Source organism: Eucalyptus grandis, chromosome 9 (genome assembly GCF_016545825.1).
Source record: "Eucalyptus grandis isolate ANBG69807.140 chromosome 9, ASM1654582v1, whole genome shotgun sequence".
Lineage (NCBI taxonomy): Eukaryota > Viridiplantae > Streptophyta > Magnoliopsida > Myrtales > Myrtaceae > Eucalyptus > Eucalyptus grandis.
In genome coordinates this window covers 28,198,131-28,219,523 of record NC_052620.1, presented here as the reverse complement: position 1 = coordinate 28,219,523, position 21,393 = coordinate 28,198,131, and the positions used below count along the sequence as shown (strand labels likewise).

The 21,393-nt window shown below is 40.3% G+C and overlaps 2 protein-coding genes and 1 long non-coding RNA gene across 3 annotated transcripts; all 3 read right to left on the bottom strand.

The window, feature by feature from the left end:
• Positions 1-6,625: 6,625 nt before the first annotated feature.
• Positions 6,626-7,963, bottom strand: LOC120288042 (UPF0496 protein At3g19330-like). The gene is made up of 2 exons (XM_039301314.1): positions 7,851-7,963; positions 6,626-7,721 (listed from the first exon to the last, which is right to left on the bottom strand). The coding sequence occupies exon 2, from the start codon at positions 7,555-7,557 to the stop codon at positions 7,006-7,008; it is 552 nt and encodes a 183-aa protein (XP_039157248.1). The 5' UTR covers positions 7,558-7,721; positions 7,851-7,963; the 3' UTR covers positions 6,626-7,005.
• A 5,085-nt stretch (positions 7,964-13,048) lies between these two features.
• LOC104419091 (UPF0496 protein At3g19330) lies at positions 13,049-14,536 on the bottom strand. The gene is made up of 2 exons (XM_010030624.3): positions 14,325-14,536; positions 13,049-14,234 (listed from the first exon to the last, which is right to left on the bottom strand). Exons 1-2 carry the CDS (start codon positions 14,416-14,418, stop codon positions 13,168-13,170), a joined length of 1,161 nt encoding a protein of 386 aa, XP_010028926.1. The 5' UTR covers positions 14,419-14,536; the 3' UTR covers positions 13,049-13,167.
• An 860-nt stretch (positions 14,537-15,396) lies between these two features.
• Positions 15,397-18,175, bottom strand: LOC120288601. The gene is made up of 3 exons (XR_005546703.1): positions 17,138-18,175; positions 15,922-15,971; positions 15,397-15,563 (listed from the first exon to the last, which is right to left on the bottom strand). It is a non-coding gene; the product is annotated as an uncharacterized LOC120288601 (long non-coding RNA).
• Between the last annotated feature and the right edge of the window lie 3,218 nt (positions 18,176-21,393).

The following is a 21,393-nucleotide window of genomic DNA, read 5'->3' as shown; positions in this document are numbered from 1 at the left end:
TTTCCAACATTCGTTTCACAGAAAATGAACTAGTCAATGAAAATGTTTTGTTTTTTTTTTTTTTTTTTTTTTTTTTGGTGCTGGAGGAACCGCGTCAGCCGGTAGCCGAAGCATAAACCCCGGGTGCCTTAAGCGGGAGGACCCACCATCCCCAGCAGCACACTTAAGACGCCAAGTAACTCCGCTAGCCCCCTTGCGTTGCAAAGGCTTCGAACCTCTCCCCTCCCTCACAGAGGATCGCTGAAGCCTACCCAGCGGAGCCACCATGGCTGGTGGTAAGGAAAATGCTTTTCATCATTAGAAAAAGCAACATTTAAAAGTGAGGAAAATGTTTTCCACTTCTCAAAAGTGGAAAACATTTTCCATAACTTCTTCCATCTTGTTTCTTTTTACCAATACATTTTCATTTTATTTTTATGCTTTCTTTTTTTTTTTTTTTTTTAATCGACTTTTTATTTTTATTTTCCTTTTCTTTCTTTCATTTTCATCTTCTTCTTTGGCCTTGGCCGGTGACCAGTCGCAAGCTAGCTCGAGCCTCGCCCTAGGCTGGTGAGGCTCCGCCTAGCCCTATCTGTCGAAGCCGAGCTCACCCAAGCTCAACGAGCTCGGGCCTCGCCGGATCCAACGAGCTAGGCGGGGCTCGACCTCGCCCGAGGTTCGCCGAGCTCGGCGGTGGAGCTCGAGCTCCCGATCAAGGCGAGCCCAAGCTCCACCACCAAATCCAATGAGCTCGCGGCTCACCCGAGCTTAGCGAAACTTTGGCAAGCTCGGGCAAGATCAACCGAGCCTCGAGCTCGCCGAATTTGGTGACCTGGTCTTGGTTGGGCCTGGGCAACGGCTATCGTCAAGCATGCAACGGCGGAGGAAAGAGGAGGAAGGCAGAAGGGAAAAAAAAAAAGAGAGAAAAAAATAATAAAAATTCATTAAAAAATATATAAATAAATCTAATTTTTGGTCAATTAAAAATATTAAATTCAATTTTTGATAACTTTTCCCAAACAATTAAATTAGTTAACGAATGGTGGAAAATGTTTTCCATTCAAAGTTCGGGTTTCAGCTGAACACCGGAAAATATAGTCATTTTCCAAGAAAATAACTTCTTGGAAAATATTTTTGAAACATGATATTTTCCGCAAAACAAGTAAATCCTTATTAGCAGTTGTTTTTTTTTTTTTTCTTTTTTGTCGTGATCAACATTCCAATCAGATGAACAAGTGACCAATACCTTCCAAGACTTGATATCAGCATGGTCCATCATTCATAATTAGGAAGTGCTCATTATCATCAATGTTGGTATTGTCCATAGTAAAACCATATGAAATGACTTGCAATCAACCATCCAGTGATCTTCGAAGTATGTCAACTTCCAAAGAGTTCTAGTTGTAAAAAGATTGACCATGCGATCTCAAAGTCTTCATGAAATACTTATCATCACAGTCACAAGTACGTACACAATTATTAGCGGCTATTTTTCATCGTGATCAACATTCCAAGTGGCACAAAGCAAGTAATGTGTAGTGGGAAGTAATTGAAACGATAGTTCAAATAATTAGAGAAAAATTAGAAAATGTCCTATGCAGGTGTATTGTGTGTGAAATCGTTGAATTGAAATTACAAGTAGTCAAAAAGTTAATTGTTTAGAAATCAATTAATTACCAAGTGAGCAGTGACAAATATAACATTTGTAGTCAAAAAGTTAAATGGCTACCAATAGGCTATGGAAGTTGGTTAAATAAGTCATTGTAGTTAATAAGTGTGAAGTTCACACATACGTACACACTTATTAGCAGCTGTTTTTTTTTTTTTTTTTTTTTTGATCAACATTCCAATTAGATGACCAAGTGACCAGCACCTTCTAGGACTTGATATCAGCACACTCCATCATTCATAATCAGGACATGCTCATTATCACTAGTGGTGGTGCTGTCCATAGTAAAACCGTATAGAATGACTTGCAATCAATCATCCAGTGATCCTTCGAAGTATGTCAACCTCCAAAAACTTTATATTGTAGAAAGATTGACTAGGCGACCTCAAAGTTTTCATGAAATACTTATCATCACAGTCATAACACGTACACACTTATTTGTAGCTATTTTTCGTCATGATCAACATTCCAAGTGACACGGAGTAAGTAATGTATAGTGGGAAGTAATTGAAACAATGGTTTGAATAGTTAAAGAAAAATTAGAAAAATGTCCTATATAAGTTTATTGTGTGTAAAATTGTTGAATTGAAATTACAAGTAGTCCAAAAATTAACCATTTAGAAATCAATCAACTACCAAATAAGGGTGACAAATGTAACCTACGCAGTTAAAAAAATTATATAGCTACCCACAAGCTATAAATTGGTTAAACAAGTCATTGCAGTCAACAAGTGTGTAAGTTCACACGTATGCACACAATTATTAGCTGTTGTTTTTTTTATCATGATCAACATTTCAATCAAATGAGCAAGTGGCCACCACCTTCTAGGACTTGATCAACATAGTCCATTATTCATAATCAGGACATGCTCATTATCACTAGTACTGGTGTTGTCCATGATAAAACTACATGGAATGACTTGCGATCAACCATCCGCTAATCCTTTGGAATATGTCGACTTTCGAAGACTCTAGTTGTAGAAAAATTGATCATGCGACCTGAAAATCTTCATGAAATACTTATCATTGTAGTCACACGTACGTACACTCTTATTAGCAACTATTTGTCGTCGTGATCAACATTCCAAGTGACATAGAGCAAGTAGTGTGTAGTGGGAAGTAATTGAAACAATAGTTCAAATATTAGAGAAAAATTAAAAAATGTCCTAGAGGAGTTTATTGTTAATTGTTCATAAATCAATCAACTACTAAATGAGCGGTGACAAATATGACCATTGCAGTCAAAAAGCTATATAGCTACTCACAAGCTATGTAAGTTGGTTAAACAAGTCATCGCTATCAATAAGTGTGTAAGTTCACACATACGTACACACTTATTAGTTGTTTTATTTATTTATTATTATTATTGTAATTAACATTCTATCGCGACCAAATTTTCGGGTGTGAACCACTTAGGTTTGGCTAATGAATTGTTAAGCCTAGACTTAACTCGGATTCTCCCAAGCCCATATCAATTCGCAACTTAGGTTCAAGTTTTTCAACATGCAGATAGATTTTATCTAGTAGTCGCTACTAATCTATTTTTGGTGGGTTGATTAGAAACTAAATAAAGTAACGGTAGTATTACTTTACTCCTACAAACTGGAAATTATGGGTACGGACTTGGTTACATTAGATTCCTCTAATATCATTTCGGTAACATTCTTTTATTTTAAAAAATGTTTGCCAAGCAACTGGAATTGATTTTAAATCTATTTCCCTAATATGAGGTGATCATGCGAGTGCGTAATCCACCAATTTAACACCTAGATAAACGATAAATAAATTACAAAAACTTACATCAGAGTAACAAAAGCATCTGCGATGTTAAATTAAAATCCACATCAACCACCTTAGATATGGTTTCTAACTAATACGCAATTTCTTTTTTTGTTTTCACTTAATTAATGAAAATCATGCAATATGCAATACAATATTGACTAAATGACCTAATTCTAATGACATGTAATTTCTAATTAAATGAGCCTAGCAAAAATATTAAATGACATGCATATCAGTGAATCTAACCCTAATGACGTGCATACGACATTTTTTTCTTTTTCCTAAAAGAATGCATTTTATCCTAAATAATAAAACTAATTTAACCTAGGACTTTTTTTTTTTTTTTTTGTATTTTTCATGAAATTCGAAATTTGGTGAAATGTGAAAATTACCTAATTAGATTAAGATCCTATTTAATTCATATTAGGAATTAGGTTGAGCCAAATCATAATTTAAACTAAAACATTATCTTAACCTAAATAATCCTAAAATGCAATATATCTAGAAAATACCTAAACTTATAATAAATTAAGAAAAAAATATTATCTAAAATTAAACTAAGTGCAATTTAACCCTAATATGCACTGGCATACAAAATATGACATAATTCTACATGACAAATGCATAATGATATTTTGTTGTTTTTTTATTATTAATTTTCGAAATTAATAATTGCCAAAAATTAAACATGCAATCCAAATTAAAATCTAGCAACCTAAATTGATTGATTTGAAATTTTTTTTTTCGAAAATTCATGATAAATAAAATGCTTAGCCTAAATGTGCAAATAACCTTAAAACATGCAATATTCTAACTTATATATATTTCAAGATAAATAAAGCAATTAAGTCCATTCAAAATTACCGAAAAAAAAAATCACACATTGTTCAGATCAAAGGATAATATTTTGCAAGTAAAATCAATAACTTAATCTTAAGCCTTAAAGATCAAAATATCAATTTTATTCTCACTTGATTAATTATTTCATCTAAAACCTTATAGATGAAATAAAAAATGCTGGCGCAATTGCGAATAAGGTGATATATTGGGATTTCCAATTATGTATAGATAAGATTGCAACCAAAGAAAACAACATATAAAGAGTTAATAAAAAAAACTAAAGAAAAACCTAAACTTGCCTAATAAAGTAAAGCAAAAATACCTAATTTAATTTTTTTCTTTAAAAAAAAATCTTGGCCGCCGGTTTTTGGGGAATAGCCGGCGAGGGTCTCCGGCGAGGCGAGGTACCGGTGAAGGACTCCGGCAAGGGGGCGTCGCGGGGGAAGCTGCGCGGCGAGGAGCTCTGGCATCCGGATCTCGGCTTGGCAGCGGCAGCGACTTCACGGGCAGAGGAAGGGCGACGGAGCAGGAGCGCGGATCGCGGATCGTGGGTCGTCGGGTCGCGGGCTTCGAACGGTGGGGCGCTGCAGGGACGGCAGGAGGCCTCGGGCGGCTGCGGCGAGGAGCTCCGGCGTCTGGATCTGGCTGTAGGGCGTGGCGTCCGGCGAGGCAGATCTGGGCAACGGCGTCGTTGGGTCGCAGCGGGGACGAGGAGGCAGTGACGGCGTCGGATCTGGATCGGCTGCTGTGGGGATCTCAGATCTGCAGGCGGCGAGCGAAGGCGGTGTCGGGGCGGCGCGAGCTTCGGTTTGCAGCTCCGGCAACAGATCGACGGGGCGGCGACGCTGCTCGCGGGGGCTGGCGGACGCGGTGGAGGCGGATCGGTGGTGGTGCGGCCGCGGCGGCGCGGGGGCAGCGGTCGGCGACTGCAACTGGCGAAGGTCAGCAGCTCGGCCGCCGGTGCGGTCAAAGGGGGGAGTCGCCGAGGAGATGCGGCGCCGGCGCGGCGCCGGCAAGGTCGGGGGGCAAAAATGATTTAATGCAACACGGTTTATGAAGTCTGTGCGGTCCTCGTTGCCCGCTCTCGCCGCTCTCCAGTTTATTCAGTTTTCCAAAATTTATTTACTTATTGGGTGTTATTTTATTGTTTAAACACCATGCATGATCACATTAACATGTTAGTGGCTTGGGATAATAAACCAGATAAAGATTTAATGCAAAACGTTTTCAAATAAAAAGAAAAGGTACCAAAAGGTGTTTGAGTAATCTAGAATAATCAAGTCCTTATATTTCTTTTCAACTATTTTTCTTTTGACCTAGCTGGGTTAGCATTTTTTATTTTATCTGCAACATTGATGTGTCTGTTAAGTTGTGCACATTGTTGGTCGATCTAAAGTATATCACTAATCCCAATACGAATCAACAATTCTAAGTTGCATTTGTCCAAAGTGGACCTTTCGAATGAGCATGCCAAGCAGTTCAAACATGGCATGATCCCATCATAAGAATAAAGAACCAGAGTTCATTCTAAAAGAATGAAAAAAAAAAAAAAAAAACCAAAAGGCTTGTTCTTTACAAGGAATCCAAGGCCACAGCCACTAGGGGTGTGCATGGTCCGGGCAAGCAGTTCCCAACCTAGAACTGGGAACCGCTCGCTAAAGACCGGTTCCGAAAAATTGGAACCGGATCCACCCATTTGTTGCATGGATCCACCCGGGAACCGGACCGTCGGTCCGGTCCGGTTCCCGGGTGGATCCATGGAACCGATCTTGACACGAAATAATTTTGATTTTCAACATAGAACGACTACGTGACATCAAAGCAAGCCAAAAAAAGAAAAACTAAATTTAAGTACGTGGAGATGCGGATGGCGGGAGAAGTAAACGCAATGAAATGGCGATAGGATTAGGAGCCGAAGACGAAGGGAGTGAGATGAGATTTAGGGTTTCTTTTAGTAAATTTTTTTTTAATGTTAAAAAGGTTCCGGTCTGGTCCGGGTGGGTGAGCAGGTGGATCCGCCCATGGAACCGGGAACCGGACCGGTACCCACCGGTTCTCAAAAATTGGAATCGGGAACCGGACCAGTTTCCTCAAGAATCGCCGGTTCTAGGCGGTTCCGGTCCGGTTCCAGGCGATCCGGGCGGTTTCCGGGTATTTTGCACACCCCTAACAGCCACTACCCACGTTTACGTAATTTCTGAGGGACAGTCAGCTCAATGGCTGCACTTCGTGGGTATAGCATCGCCCCTAAGATTTTGAGAGAGTGAGAGGGAGAGACAGAGAGAGAATTCTACCAGGTCACGACAATGGTAGAAAAAACATAAGAATCGTGCATTAATTGATTCAAAAGTACAGATAAGATTCTAATGCATTGCTACTAAAATGATTTAAAAAAAGGATAAGATGCTACTAAAGAGATGATTCTAATAAACAAGAATGGCCAATAGCAGTCCTGCAAAGCTATAATCAACATCTAAATTATTAGCACTATATACATCTCAAGATAAAGCTGAGTGTCCATCCTTCCAGCAACGACTAAGAAACGCCTCCAGTCACCAAGTAATAAAAATTTGGCACATATAGAGGCGCAAATACATAAACAATACTGTGACATCCCGCTATTACTTTTGTATTGTTCACAACCATCAGCTGTTAGGAGGCAGGGACCTTGCCCACTTAAATGAGTACGAATGTACAATCCAATTAGTACTTTCTCATATCATGTAAGTAAATGGTCAGGAAACAATAGAACTATGGGAGGTAATCTCTTCAAGGAGAAGTTTTCTCGCCCGGTTGACCATTTTGAATAATAGGCATATGTAATCCTCAAGTTCCTTTAGTCCATCAAGGAACTTAGCATGGTCCTTGCGGAGATCTTTCACCACCCCTAGTATGACATTTTTATCCTTGCCTCTCCCCAATCCAATCCGGATCGATTGTCTGTCATGCTCCACAGCAGAATGCAAACGATTGACAAGGCGATCAATAGTGTCCAAGTCATGGCTGAGAACACAACCCCTGGCAGCAGCATCAAGTTGAGCGGCATTGGCAAGCTCTTTCTTTGAGAATTTGTCACGTGGAAGATACACCATCAAGCATGGAGTACTAACAAATGCAATGAGTGCATGGGCCGTGACACCAATGGCAGACGCAACAGCAGCAACTACAGTGCCGATGAGACAAAGCGCAGACCCTGCAATGGCATGGCGAACAAATTTAACTCTTGATTTGAACTTCTGTAGTCTATGGTGCAGCTGCTGTTTGAGCTCTGAAAAGCAGCTACGCATTTCGCTTAAGACATTGGAGCAGGCTGAATCGAAGGGGTTGTCGCGGCAGTTAAACTGGACACAGACTTCATAAACCGTGTTGCACTGTGATTTAGTAAATGAATCCGCCCAGAGCGGCGAGAGCGGGCAACGAGGACCGCCCTCCGCGGTTTCAAGCGTCGTAGCTATCGGTGAAGGAAGCGGTGCGGGGTCAGAGCTCGTGTCGGCATTCTCGCAAACATGTCCCGTGCAAGACGCGACCGCTCGCGGAAGGAAGGAAGCGTGCGTGCGTGCGGGAGAGAGAGAGAGAGTACCGTTGAGCTTGATTGAGAGAAGAAGGGAAGGATGCTTTGCACCTGGAAGAGACGAGACGCCGCGCTACGACTCCGCAGTCGGTATGCACCGCCGGAGCGAGAGGGGAGAGAGAGAGAGAGTGGAGAAGCAGCGTTGGTGTCGACGATGTCCTGAATTAGGAAAATATTGTCAAAAAAAAGTGTTAAATTTATTATATTTATGTTCATTCAGTTTTAAACCTTTTAATTTAGTTAATTTAGTCATAAACTTATTACACCATGTCAATTTCGTTCTAAAATTTTTAATTGTACCACTTACATAGTTATTATGCCACAATTATCTATCAAAAATAATTTTAAAGAATACTAAATTATTTGACATTAAATTTATAGTTTACTATGGTATATTTTGAGTAACACTCTATGAGCCTCGATATATATACATATATATATATATATATATATATATATATATATATGTAACGACTCGGTCCAATGAGAATGAGAGTGGTTGCTAAAGTCAAAGGACCTAGACAATGAGCAACTCCTAATAGACTTATAGGATCGTGAGAATGACAAAAATGAACCAAACTTTGCACCAAACAAAGGAGAGCAATTATAGAAAATATATGTGAAAATCAGAATTAACTCATAAAGGTGTCTCTTAGCATATAAGTAAGCTTTACTTTGAAACTCCCAAAATACAAAACCATCATGCCTGGTATGAAACAGGCCAAAGCCAACAATACCTTAAGTGAGTTAATTTAAGGATGTCACAATATGAAATTAGCATGAGACCTCTCTAATGGGCGCAGTATGGGGGCGAATTAGGTGGACGCTAAGGCCCTGTTTGGTAACCATCCAAATGGGGCCAAATTATGATTCTTTGTTTCCGAGAGTAGTTTGAGAACAAAATCGCGTTTGGTAAAATTTTTGTTCCCGGGAACAAATTTCTATTTATTTTTTCTCATAAGTAGATTTGGAAAAAAATCAAAAAAAAAAAAGTTGATTATTATTTCGGGAACAAATCTAAGAATCAAAACATCTCTTTTTCTTCCATTTTCTCTTCTTCTTCTTATTATTATTCTTCTTCTTCTCTTTTCTTCTTCTTCATCGACCGCCCCATTTGCCGTTGTCTACCGCTGCCAGTTGTCGGCGAGCTCGCTGGAGGCAAGCCAACCACCGGCGAGGCAAGCCTCGCAATGCCCAGCCCCGGTTGGGCTCGCCTAGCCACCGACGAGGGGGGCTGGGATTGCTTGGCCACCGCGAGGCCAAGCCTTGGCGAGGCTAGGTGAGCCTCGCTGCAAGCCTAGCCCAGCCCGGCGAGGACCGTCAATGCTTCGATGAGGTCGCTAGTTCGGCCACCAGCCTAAAGAAGAAAAAGAATAGGAGAAAAAGGAAAAAAGGAAAATGAAAAAGAGAAAAAAAGGAGAAAATGAAAAAACATGAAAAAAAGTATAAAAATTATTTAAAAACTAAAAGAAATTGATTTGGGAAATAATCAATGAGCACGGTATCAAAAACAATTCTATTCAAAAAAAAAAAAATTTGGACAGTTACCAAATAGCTTGAAATGCTTAGAATTTGTTCTCGGGAACAGAATAAAAAAAAAAAAACATTTCCAATCAAAATCTACTCCCAGGAACAGAATCGTTACCAAACATGCCATAAGAGTACATTTGATAACCATTCTATTCTTGAAAATAATTTATGCTCAGAAATAATTTTTTAATACTATTCCTTGGACGAGTTTTTGAACATTTGAAGGCGTTTGTAACTCGCTTAAAATTTTTATTACTGCAATAAAACTTTGGTATGACCCTTAAATTATTTTGTGACTTAAATTTTTTTAATTTTTAATACTTTTATTATATTTTTCTCTTTTTTTGTTTTTGTTTTTCCTTCCCTCCTCTTCCTCTTTAACCGCTCACCGGCGACAGCAATGGCCGACAATCCACTGGACAAGGTCCTGTGACCTCACGGAGCCTCACCATGCCAAGGTGAGGCTCGAAGAGCTCGCTAGAGCCTTGCCAATGGCTGGGTGAGGTTCTCACCTAGATCTAGTGAAGTGAGCCTTGACCAACCATCACAAGGCTGAGCCTCACTAGGCCAAGGCAATACCGACCTTGTGCTAATTAGGCGAGAGTCATGGTTGGCACTTGACAATGAGGAAGAAAAAAAGAAAAGGAAAAGAGAATAGAAAAGAGGAGAAAAAGAAAAGCATTTGCCTTGATGCTAGAATTGTTCCTAAAAATAAAGAATCAACTTTTTTTCTACCATTCCACATTTATTCTGATAAAAAAATTTACCAAAGGGATTTTTATTCTTTTTTGGTTTTAGTGAACAAAATAATAGAATCATGCACTATCTGACATGTTACCAAACAAGCCTTGATGCACTTGCAACGGCCCAGTATGACGAGGACAAGTAGTATTACTACTAGTTTGGGCCAAAGGATTTAGATAAGAAGTGGCTCTTGATAGGCTTCTAGGATATTGAAGGGATAGGAATGAAGCGACCTAGGCACTGAATAGGAGAAGAACAATTTTAGGATATGTGTGTGTGTGTGTGTGTGTGAAAATCAAAATTAACTCACAAAAGCACCTTTAAAGACAAAAGCATGAGGCTTAGTGCGATATGGGTCAAAGCAAACCCCCTCCAATAGGTGTGTGGTTCGGGGACATATTAGATGGAAGATAGTGAACCTGTAACAATCCGATGAAGGTAGGAAGTGGTCGCTAAGGCCAGAGGACTTAAACAAGGAGCGGCTCTTAACATACTTCTAAGATGAGAAATGAGGCAAGAAGGAATCGAATTATGCACTGAATAAAGGAAATCGATTCTAGGATATATACGTAAAATTAGAATTAACTTATAGAAGCGCTTTTTAATGTAATGACATGTTTTGCAATGAGCTTAGTTTAGAGCACAATCAAAATAGGTGACCTTCTGGGAAAGTATCTATCTACACGTCAAAAGACAAAGCCATGAAACCCACTATAGGATGGACCAAATTGGATAGTACCTTGAATAAGTTAATCAAATAAGTTTATCAAGGATGTCACAACATCTATCATGAATTCTTCACTATTCATTGGAGGGGAATGAAAGCGCCTTCGAAGTTCACAAAATAAAAGAGCAAGAAATGCCCTTTTGATATCGACTAAACATTTACAATATAACAAAAAAGTGAAATCTTTTTTAGTATTCAACGACTCCAGCTAAAGTTTAAAAAGGAAAAGAAAAATCAAACAAAATTCCCAAGTTTGATTCCGATGTATATCAAATTATTATCACTACTGTATCACTACAATTAATGAAATATCCATATGCTTGGGTTCTAGCATTTGCCTCGCAATCGTTTCCTAATTTGTAGTCTTTCACAATTAGTGAAATTACACAATAGAAAGTTCATTCAACGATTTCATTAGACATTGTTAGTAAAATCCAAGGATGACAGACTAATTCCTTTCCAGGTTTCTTTATCCAACATTTTTTGGATAAAACAACCCACGTAAATTAATAACAAAAATACCCAACAAGAGCGTCAATAACATATACCATTAAACCATTGCATTATTAGATATATTTAAATAGCTATATAAAAACTTTATATTAGAGGTGTTTATGGCGTATATTTTCAGTTCATTATTTTTCTAAAGTGATATAAGATTAAGCAAAGTACTGACATTAACTTTCATAGTATAATAAAGGCAAAACCTAATAAGCCCGATTAAGCGGTAAATCATGAAACGTGGTCCTTTTAGTAAGCTCAACCGAAAACTTTTATCATCGAATAATGTTCACTGCATCAGGAAATAGTTATAATACGAGCACAAGCCCGAAAGAGGTCCAAAAAAAAAAAAAAAAAAAAATCAAGGAAATAGATCTAATACGCATCATTTACATATTACTTTGGAGAAAAAGACCATTTATTTGTTGTATACATGAGAACATATTCTTGAATTCCAATGTTCACAAACTCTTAAGGGGTGACATAACATTCTCCTTTTAAACCCAATCAAGCAAGAAGAACAACTGCTGAATTGATATCTCGAGGAAAATAAGCGAGAGACCATGTGGGATGCTTGCCGAAAAAGCTTTCTGGCATCCTGTATGATGCATTAGTTAGTCATGAAAACTCTGAAGCTGAACTTCAGAGTAAGGTTGGACAAGCCACAACAGACATAGAGTAGGATTGAACAAAAAAAAAAAAAAAAACGGGGTCCAGATAGAAAGCAGTGTGCATATAACCTGGTCATTGTTGTGTTGGCTTGACTGCTCAACCATATGGACACTACATTAGCATAAACACTGCAATTTTTTAGAAGAGAAGAAGCGACTATGTGCTACGTTATGTTGAGAGCTCGCAAGAGCAATAACAGCATCATTCATGAAAACATGGGGGATTTTAAATGAACAAAATGCCATCAGATGAAACAAAAACAGCTACAATCTTGTAGCAACAGCATAAGATGCAGATGCTTTTCAGGACTGTAAGTCCAGCAGTGCACGCCATTTTGCATACCCACGCACACATGTGGAGAACATTTTGCCGAGAGAGTTGTCCAGAGTGGACCTTCCAAATGAACACGTCAAGCAGTTCAAACATGGCATGATCCCATTATAAGAATAAAGAACCAGCGATCACTCTAAAAGAATGAAGGAAAACAAAGACTTGTTCTTTACAAGGAATCCAAGACCATAGCCACTACCCACGTTTATGTAATTTCTGAGGGACAGTCAGCTGAATGACTGCACTTCACGGGTATGGTATCTCCTAAGATTTTGAGAGAGAGAGAGAGAGAGAGAGTTCTACAAGGTCACGACAATGGTAAAAAAAAAATAAGAACCATGCATTAATTGATTTGTAAGTACAGGTAAGATTCTAATGCATTGCTACTAAAAAGAATTATAAAAACAGATAAGATGCTATTAAGACATGATTCTATTACAACAACAATGGCCGATAGCAGTCCTGCAAAGCTATAATCAACATCTAAGTTATTAGCACTACATACAACTCAAGATAAAGCTGAGTATCCCTCCCTCCAGCAACGACTAAGAAACGCCTCCAGTCACCAAGTAATAAAAATTTGGCGCATATAGAGGTGCAAATACATAAACAATACTGTGACATCCCGCTATTACTTTTGTATTGTTCACAACTCTCAGCTGCTAGCATGCACAGACTTTGCCCAATTAAATCACTACGAATGTACAATTCAACTAGTACTTGCTCATATCATGTAAGTAAATGGTCAGTACGAATGTACAATCCAATTAGTACTCGCTCTACAATCCAATTAGTACTTGCTCATATCATGTAAGTAAATGCTCAAGAAACAATAGAACTATGGGAGGTAATCTCTTCAAGGAGAAGTTTTCTGGCCCGGTTGACCATGTTGAATAATAGGCATATGCGATCCTCAAGTTCCTTTAGTCCATCAAGGAACTTAGCATGGTCCTTGCGGAGATCTTTCACCACGCCTAGTACGAGATTTTTATCCTTGCCTCTCCCCAATCCAAACCGGATCGATTCTCTGTCATACTCCACAGCAGAATGCAAACGATTGACAAGGCGATCAATAGTGTCCAAGTCATGGCTGAGAACACAACCCCTGGCAGCAGCATCAAGTTGAGCAGCATTGGCAAGCTCTTTCTTTGAGAATTTGTCACGTGGAAGATACACCATCAAGCATGGAGCACTAACAAATGCAATGAGTGCATGGGCCGTGACACCAATGGCAGACGCAACAGCAGCAACTACAGTACCGATGAGACAAAGCGCAGACCCTGCAATGGCACGGCGAACAAATTTAACTCTTGATTTGGACTTCAGTAGTCTATGGTGCAGCTGTTGCTTGAGCTCTGAAAAGCAGCTACGCATTTCACTGAAGTCATCGGAGCGGACTGAATCGAAGGGGTTGTCGAGGCAGTCAAATTGGACAAAGACTTCATGAACTGTGTTGCACTGTGATTGAGTACACGAATCCGCATCAAGAGGAAGCACTTCGAGCAGCTCAACAAGAGGAGAGTACATGTCGCGGGCGCGGCGCACACTTTGGCAAAGCAAAAGGCAGAATTTGGACGTGTTCTCGCTGTGGTCGAAGTATGAAGAGACTAATCGGGTAAGCTTATTGTCCTTGGCGTGCCTGAGTGCCTCCCCCACGGATTCCCTGTTCGGTTGCAGAACGCGATGCAGCACCCACTCCTGGGTCGACCCGCTGCCGTCTTGCTCTTGAAGATCCACTTCCTGCTCTTCCTGACTGCATTCTTCAACGTAAATCGCGGATCGAATCTCGTTATAAGAACTGGTCTGAAGAGAGAGCGTGTACTCCCGGCGTAGATCGAAAGTGGGCGAGACCGGCTGGCTCGATCTTGACGCCCCGCCTGGCGAAGTCCCTGCGGCACCAAGTCCGGTGAGGCAATTTCGCAAACACATCGACGGCAAAGCGAACTCACCCTTCCAAAAAGAAAGCATTCGAGACTTACCCGGTGACGGCGGCGGATGGGAATGGAGGTCCTGCTCCGGACGCGAATTGGGCAGCGAAGATGGAGAGCGTTTGACGGAGAGACACGGCAACATTCCGCGCGCATGGAGGAGCTACGCCGGGCTGAAGCACTGCCTTCCCAATTACGCTGATTCGGTGCTTCATCATCATCCGTCAATCGGACTGAGGAAGGGAACCATAAAAAGTCATCGGCAATCGCTATTGACGTCGAAACACACGATGGTCCCACCCAGATATATTGGATAAAATAATCTGTGTAAATTAATAATACAAATACCCGACAAAAGACTCGAAAATATATACTATTAGTCCATTGCATCATCAAGCCTTAGTTATTATTAGATCTATTTAAATAGCTATACTGAAATTGTATATTAGAGATGTTTATGGTGTATGGTTTCAGTTCATTATTTTTCTAAAGTGATTTGAGATTAAGCAAAGTACTAGCATTAACTTTCAAAGGATACCGAAGGCAAAACCTAATAAGCCCGATTAAGTGGAAAATCAAAAAGCGTGGGTCTTTTAGTAAGCTCTACATAAAACTTGTATCATTGAATAATGTTCACTAAATTAGAAAATAGTTAGAAGACGAGCAAGAGCCCGAAAGAGGTCCAAGAGAAAACAAGGAAAAAGATTTAATATGCATCGTTTATATTACTTTGAAGAAACAGACAAATTATTTGTTTTATATATATATATTCTTGAATTCCAATGTTCACAAAAGGGGAAACATAGGTACATCCAAAAACTGCATGGTCCATTAGGGGTGTCAGGAACCGAACTGAAAATCAAACCGAACTGAAAAAATCGAAAATTCGATTTTTTTGGTTCGGTTCGGTTCTCATAAAAAACCGATTTTTTTTTATTGGTTCGTGTCACGCCCCGAACCCCGAGTGCACGCACATCCCACTGCGGTCAATCAAATATGCGACATCCCAGGATACGTCACCGATCCATTCATTTTATTACGCATGGAAGCAAAATAAATCCCCTGACAACATTTAACTTGGGATAGAAAAGTAGGCAATCAATCACAATACCAAATACTCATTTACAAACACATAGGTTTAAATACAACTTTGGACTGTCTACAAAATAGACCAGCTCGACAAAAGGGAAACTATCCTAAAACCAACTAGCAGGACACGTTCACCGATACTTTAGTCTCCACCTTTCCAGACTTAGGGCTTCGGGTCCTCCACAACCACCATTTAAGGACCTGAAATTGTAATCCCCAAACTGGGATGAGACAATGTCTCAGCAAGTTCAACCCCCTAAAACCCTATTAGAAAGAAAATACGCCCAAGTGTCACGCCCCGAACCCCGAGCGTGTGCCCATCCCTATCTGGTCGATAATAATTTGCGACTTCCTAGGACGAGTCGCCGACCCTTTCCATTTTATTGCACATGCGGAAGCGAAAAGAAATCCCCTGACAATAATCATCTCGGGATAGAAAAGCAGGACAATAGATTCACAAACAAACATGCTTTTATATATACACTGAGTCATGTATAAAGATCTATGGCCAAAAGACTACAAAAGACTAGCCTTCCAAAAAGAAGCGGTCCTAACTAACCTACGCTTCCGATCACCTCCTCTCAGCTCCAGGTCCTCCACTCGACGACCCTGAAAATGTTGTCCCACAACAGGGTGAGATATTATCTCAGCGAGTCTAAGCTCTAAACCCTAATTAGGAGGGAAATATGCCAAGAAATATCATAATCACACAATCACACAATCAAGGAGACTTACCTCGTCTCAGATCCACCCTGCAGGTCAGTACAATTTATCTCACAGACAACACGAGAGCATGAGCAACAAATAAGCTCCAATAACTGAAACCTCACACTCAATTAATCATGCATTCCTAGTTTTGATCTCGGCATATAGCACGGCATACTCTCAGTTCGGTGGTCTTCTGGCATTGCCAGGCTTCGTCTCACCCCATTGAGCACAACACGTCTCTTTATCAGACGGCTTTCTTGAAGGAGCATAGAGTCAAGAATCAATTGCAACCGGCTTCCCGTTGTCCAGGGGTATCCCAAATAGTGATAACGTCCAACTCAACAGCCCGGGACGATTTCTCTCAACCATCACACGATCACTCAATTATGGCCCAGGGCACCGTGCATTGAACTCAAATGCTTCAATTAAAATGGTGAGCCTAGCATTTTTCTTCGTATTAGAAATTCACATGAAATTACTCGTGTGTGGGTACATGGTCAACTTGATCCAGAAAAATTGATATTCATCATTTTTGAAATCACACTATTTCATATAGTACTAAAAACCATTTTCGGTGTCAAAACTTGACACCTGAGATTTTCTAAATAAATATTGGAAATTCACAATTTTTTGGAATTAAATACCAAAAATCAAATCAGCACTCAATTTGCATAATTTAACACTCAATTGCAAAAATTAACCACACCATTGCAATCAGACGAAATTCGGTCACCGGCTATCCCGGCACAATTTCCGGAAAATAATTAATAATTAAATAATTACTGAAATTAATTAAATAAATCAATTTAAATTCTACAAATAATAACCTAGGCCAAAATCATTAAATTAATGACCATATGGACTCGGAGAAATTCCCGAACCCTTCTAGATAAATAGTACAATTTATTTAGGCCATAGCTAAACCATGCTAACTATCTAACATGCTCAATTAAATAATTCAATTTCTAATTTAATCTAATTAACCACCTAATTCCAAATAAAATAAATCTAAAAACACCCCTTAAACGTTATTAGCCTACTAAGCAGAGTTTAGAGTATAAACTCACCGGTTAATTGCGGAAACTGGTTCACCGCGACAACGACGCGACGGCGGTTGAAATCGAAATTTTCGGCGGTGTCGACAAACTTGGGCCGGGCCTAAACTTGGCCCAACAAATCTCAGCCCAACTAAGATTTGTTGCTGAAACGGGCCGGGCTTCACTGGACTGAGCTGACTTCAAGATGGGCTGCTGGACTTGGGCTTAAAGGAGTTGCTGGGCCTTGCTGGACTAAGCTTCAAATGGGCTGAATTTGTTGGCTTGCGGCAGAATTCACGTGGGCTTGGACTTGAAGACACGATGGGCTGATACGGGCTAAAGAAATGAAGCTGGGCTTCATGCGTTGCTGCTGATCCACGTGCGGGCTTCGCTGGCAGCTTCAGTTGGCGAGATGGAGATGCTGAAACAGTGGTAGAAGACAAACGACCATGGAGCGGCAGGGTTTTGTCGCTGGCTTCACGAGGACAAGACGAAGACGCTGTGAAGATGGGCTGCGGCTTACACGAAGATGGGCTCACGAAATTTGCTGGAGACGTGGCCGCTTCGGTTCGGTGAGATGAAGTGAGCTTGAGGAGCTTCGCTGATCTTTGGTGGCAACGAAAGGGGCAGGGAACTTCGGACTGCTGGACAGCTCATCAAAACCGAAAGAAGAAGAAGGCAGCTGGCTTCTTCGAAGGACGCTGCTTCAATCAACAAAACCGAAGGTCTTCACAGGAGATGAAAGCAAGCAGATTCGGTGGGCTTGGCAGTCAACACTTGCTGAGGTAATCGCCGAGTTGACCGAGAGCTGGCGTCGAAGAACTCGGACGAAGAAGGAATTGCTCGGTTGACTAAGGGAGGCACCAAGAACTAGAGCAGGGACGTTGATGAGGCTGAGTGATTTTGGGTGGGACTTCGTTCACGGAGAATGAATGAAGATGAAGATGCAGGGAAAACATGAAAATGAAATTGAGGTAGGAGCATAAGCGTCGCACGAACGGGGAGAAAGACAGAGGCGGTGAAGTTTGTCTGAGAAGGCTTGAAGAGAGAGAGACCAAAAGTCTAAAATCTTAGCCAATGTCTTAAATGCTTGGTCCCCTTGTCTCCTCATACTTATCCCCTTTATCCAATAATACTTTCCAACAAATATAAGTCCAAAATAAATCCATTTTGATGCAAATAATGCACCATTTATTCTAGGTTGCGCATTTTTAATTTTTGGACTTCGATATCTTCGACAAATTCCCCATATTTGATGTCCAATTTCCTCGGAGAAAAAGCCCATAGAATTTCTACAAGTGCCCCTCGACAATTAGCTCGGCTTGAAAGCCCAAATATCCTTCAAATGAGTCTATCCGAATTTTCGTTAATTTTCCGCAACGTCCGATTCGATTTTCCGCAAAAATCGCGGAATCTCTGAAAATTCTTCGAAGAATGAGTCGACGTTCCTCAAATAGCTCATGACACCACAGAACTTTCAATTTTTGAAATCAGGCTAAAATTCACGGTTATTTTCAATCCGACGCACTTTTAGCGTAACTTAATCTATCAGGTAACTTTTAGGATTTTTTAGTGCAATTCACCCGTGATCGATTTATCTCGAGTCACAATGTACATCTTCGACACATTGACCACTCTCGATTGTCGTGAAAATTTCAAGGTTTCAAATACGGACACAGGGTACCCAAAACGATAGAAAATCAATTTAGTGTTGATCGATGAGAATTTTGCAATCATGTGGAATCACTCACATTTTGATCACTCATCTTAATCGAATCAACATATCTCTGATCTCTGATTGATTTTTAAGTGTGCCGTAATGACCATTGCAAATTAACACGGTTGAACAGTCGATTCTTGGTCGAATTCTCAAGCCTTTTGCGTTAAAATCTCTTAATAATTTTTCCAAATAGTCTAGTTATCTCTTGAGTAATCGGCTCAGAGAATAGCACTATAGACGCGTCGACGAAAGGCCCGATTTATTCAATTGAAATCAGATTTGAAAAATCAGGATGTCACACCAAGGGTGGCCTAGCCACATTCACACAGAAGACTTACCTCGTCTTAATTCATTCCTACAGATTAACACAATTTGTATCATACAATCTTAGGTAGTAATAAAAACTTAAATCATTGAAACACGGCCAATTTCACATGGTGAACAATCAGAACAAGTGTTCCAATCATTAATCACTGCCACACATGGGCATAGCCAACTTGCAATTCGACTATCTATTGACATTAATGCCAGGCATCGCCTCCCTACGTCGAAGGCATTCCCGAAGGAGCATGGGTCCAATTGGCCTAGCCTCTACTGCGACCCGAGCCACGTCACTCTCTTGACGACATTTCTAGCAGAATAAGGGTCCAGTTGGCCTAGCCACTATTGCGACCCGAGCTTTTCAACCAACACACGACAACTCGATACTGATCCTTGGATACTTTACATTTCACTCACATAATCCAATTACGATATTAACCATTAAAAATCTAATTTCAATGCCAAACCTGATACTTAGGTTTTTATGAATAAAATCTCTATTTATCACAATCAACACTCAATTTGCCACATCCATTCACCAAACTCAAATTCTAAATGCACAGCGGCGATCAGCACGAAATTCTGAGACAATAAGGACCCGACGAAATTTTCAGGATTTAATAAATAATTAAATTTATACCGAAAATTAATTAAATAATAATATCCATATTTTTCGCAATCCACACTCAATTTATAATATCCAATCATCAATTTCAAAATCTGACTACACAAAGAATGACCGACACAAAATTTTGAGAATTTAGGGTCCCGACAAAATTTTCGGAATTTAATAAATAATTAAATTTATTCCGAAAATAAATAAATAATAATATTTTAATAATTTCGAATAATAATATATTATTAAATTATTTAATAATTTCGGAATATTTAAATAAATCAAAAGTAAATTCATTTATGTCACATCAAAGCTTATATTAATATAATCACTCACTTAACCTTAAATTAAACACAATTTAAGTAAATCAAACACCTTAATATAATCTACACTTAAATAAATTAAACTAACCACCTAATAACACTTAACATAAACTAAGCACCCATAAAGCATTATTAACACTTTAATCAAGGTTTAGTGAGCTACTCACCGGATTAGCGAACCGAGCAAACCAAAACAATGAGGGCGACGCGAGGATCAACTTTCCTCAAGACGGGCCAAGCATCCGGGCTCGGGAAGGCGGCCAAAACGGGCCAAACACGGGCTGCCATACCCACTAAAACCAGCTGCTGTCCAAGCTCGGAGGAGGGCCGTCCGGCGGCGGTTCGGGCGCGAAATCGGTGAAGGAGGACGGCGGATGCTCGAACGGTTGCTAGCGGTGGCTCCGGCTCCGGCGGTCTTGGCGATGGCGGACAGCTCGGGACGACGAAGGATGATGGCTGGGATGCGCGGACGAAGGGAAGATGGCACGACGGTGGAACGGCGAACGCACACGCGAGGCTTCGCGTGCGAACGGGCGGCAACGGCGATGGCTCCGAAGACGTGCGGCGGCGTCGAGCGAGCGGAGGGGGCGTGCGTGCGTGCTGGGCGAGCTCCTGGTTTCCGTTCACCCCTCTCTCTCTCCTCTTTTTCAAAATCCAACAAGCTCCCTTGATTCAAGGAAGAAGATGATGGTGACAGGCCACCTTTCCAAGAGTAAATCCTCACCCTCCACTTGTCAACATCCTAGCCACTCTTGCCCCACACCTTGGTGATGTCAAACTCCACTAACTCAATCCTCCCACAACAATATTCAATAGGTGCAATTTATTTTTCCGTCGGGGCATAAAATCTTGTACAACAAATTCTTCAATTCCACTTGATTCTCTTCCAATTGAATCGAATTGAAGACCATAAAAATAATCCGATGTCACCACACTTCAATTCACATCTTCACTTGTCCATAGAACCAACTTAAGTCCCAAAAACACAACCAAGGGCGGGCCTACTAATTTCTCGAGCCAAATTAGCCATTCTCTTATTTAATTGCTGAAAAATTCTGATTACATGAAAAATCTTATAAATATGAGTTAATATTCCTAAAATGATTTGTGACACACTAGACTTTCAATTTCTGAATTCGATCTTAATTCCACGGTTAATTTCACTTTGGCACGATACTAGCGCGGCCCAACCTACCGGATAGCATTTAGAAAGTTTCATGCATTTGACCTATGGTTGATCATCTCAATCCACAATGTACATCTTTGAAACATTGGCGACTTTCGGTTGTCGGGGTAATCTCAAGAT

What these genes read in the sequence shown, in the direction of transcription:
- LOC104419091 (XM_010030624.3), bottom strand. Translation starts at nt 14,418, where the DNA reads ATGTTGCCGTGTCTCTCCGTCAAACGCTCTCCATCTTCGCTGCCCAAT. An exon ending in CCATCCGCCGCCGTCACCGG is followed by an intron (nt 14,235 to 14,324) that starts GTAAGTCTCGAA and finishes TTGGTGCCGCAG; the next exon opens with GGACTTCGCCAGGCGGGGCG.
- LOC120288042 (XM_039301314.1), bottom strand. Translation starts at nt 7,557, where the DNA reads ATGCGTAGCTGCTTTTCAGAGCTCAAACAGCAGCTGCACCATAGACTA.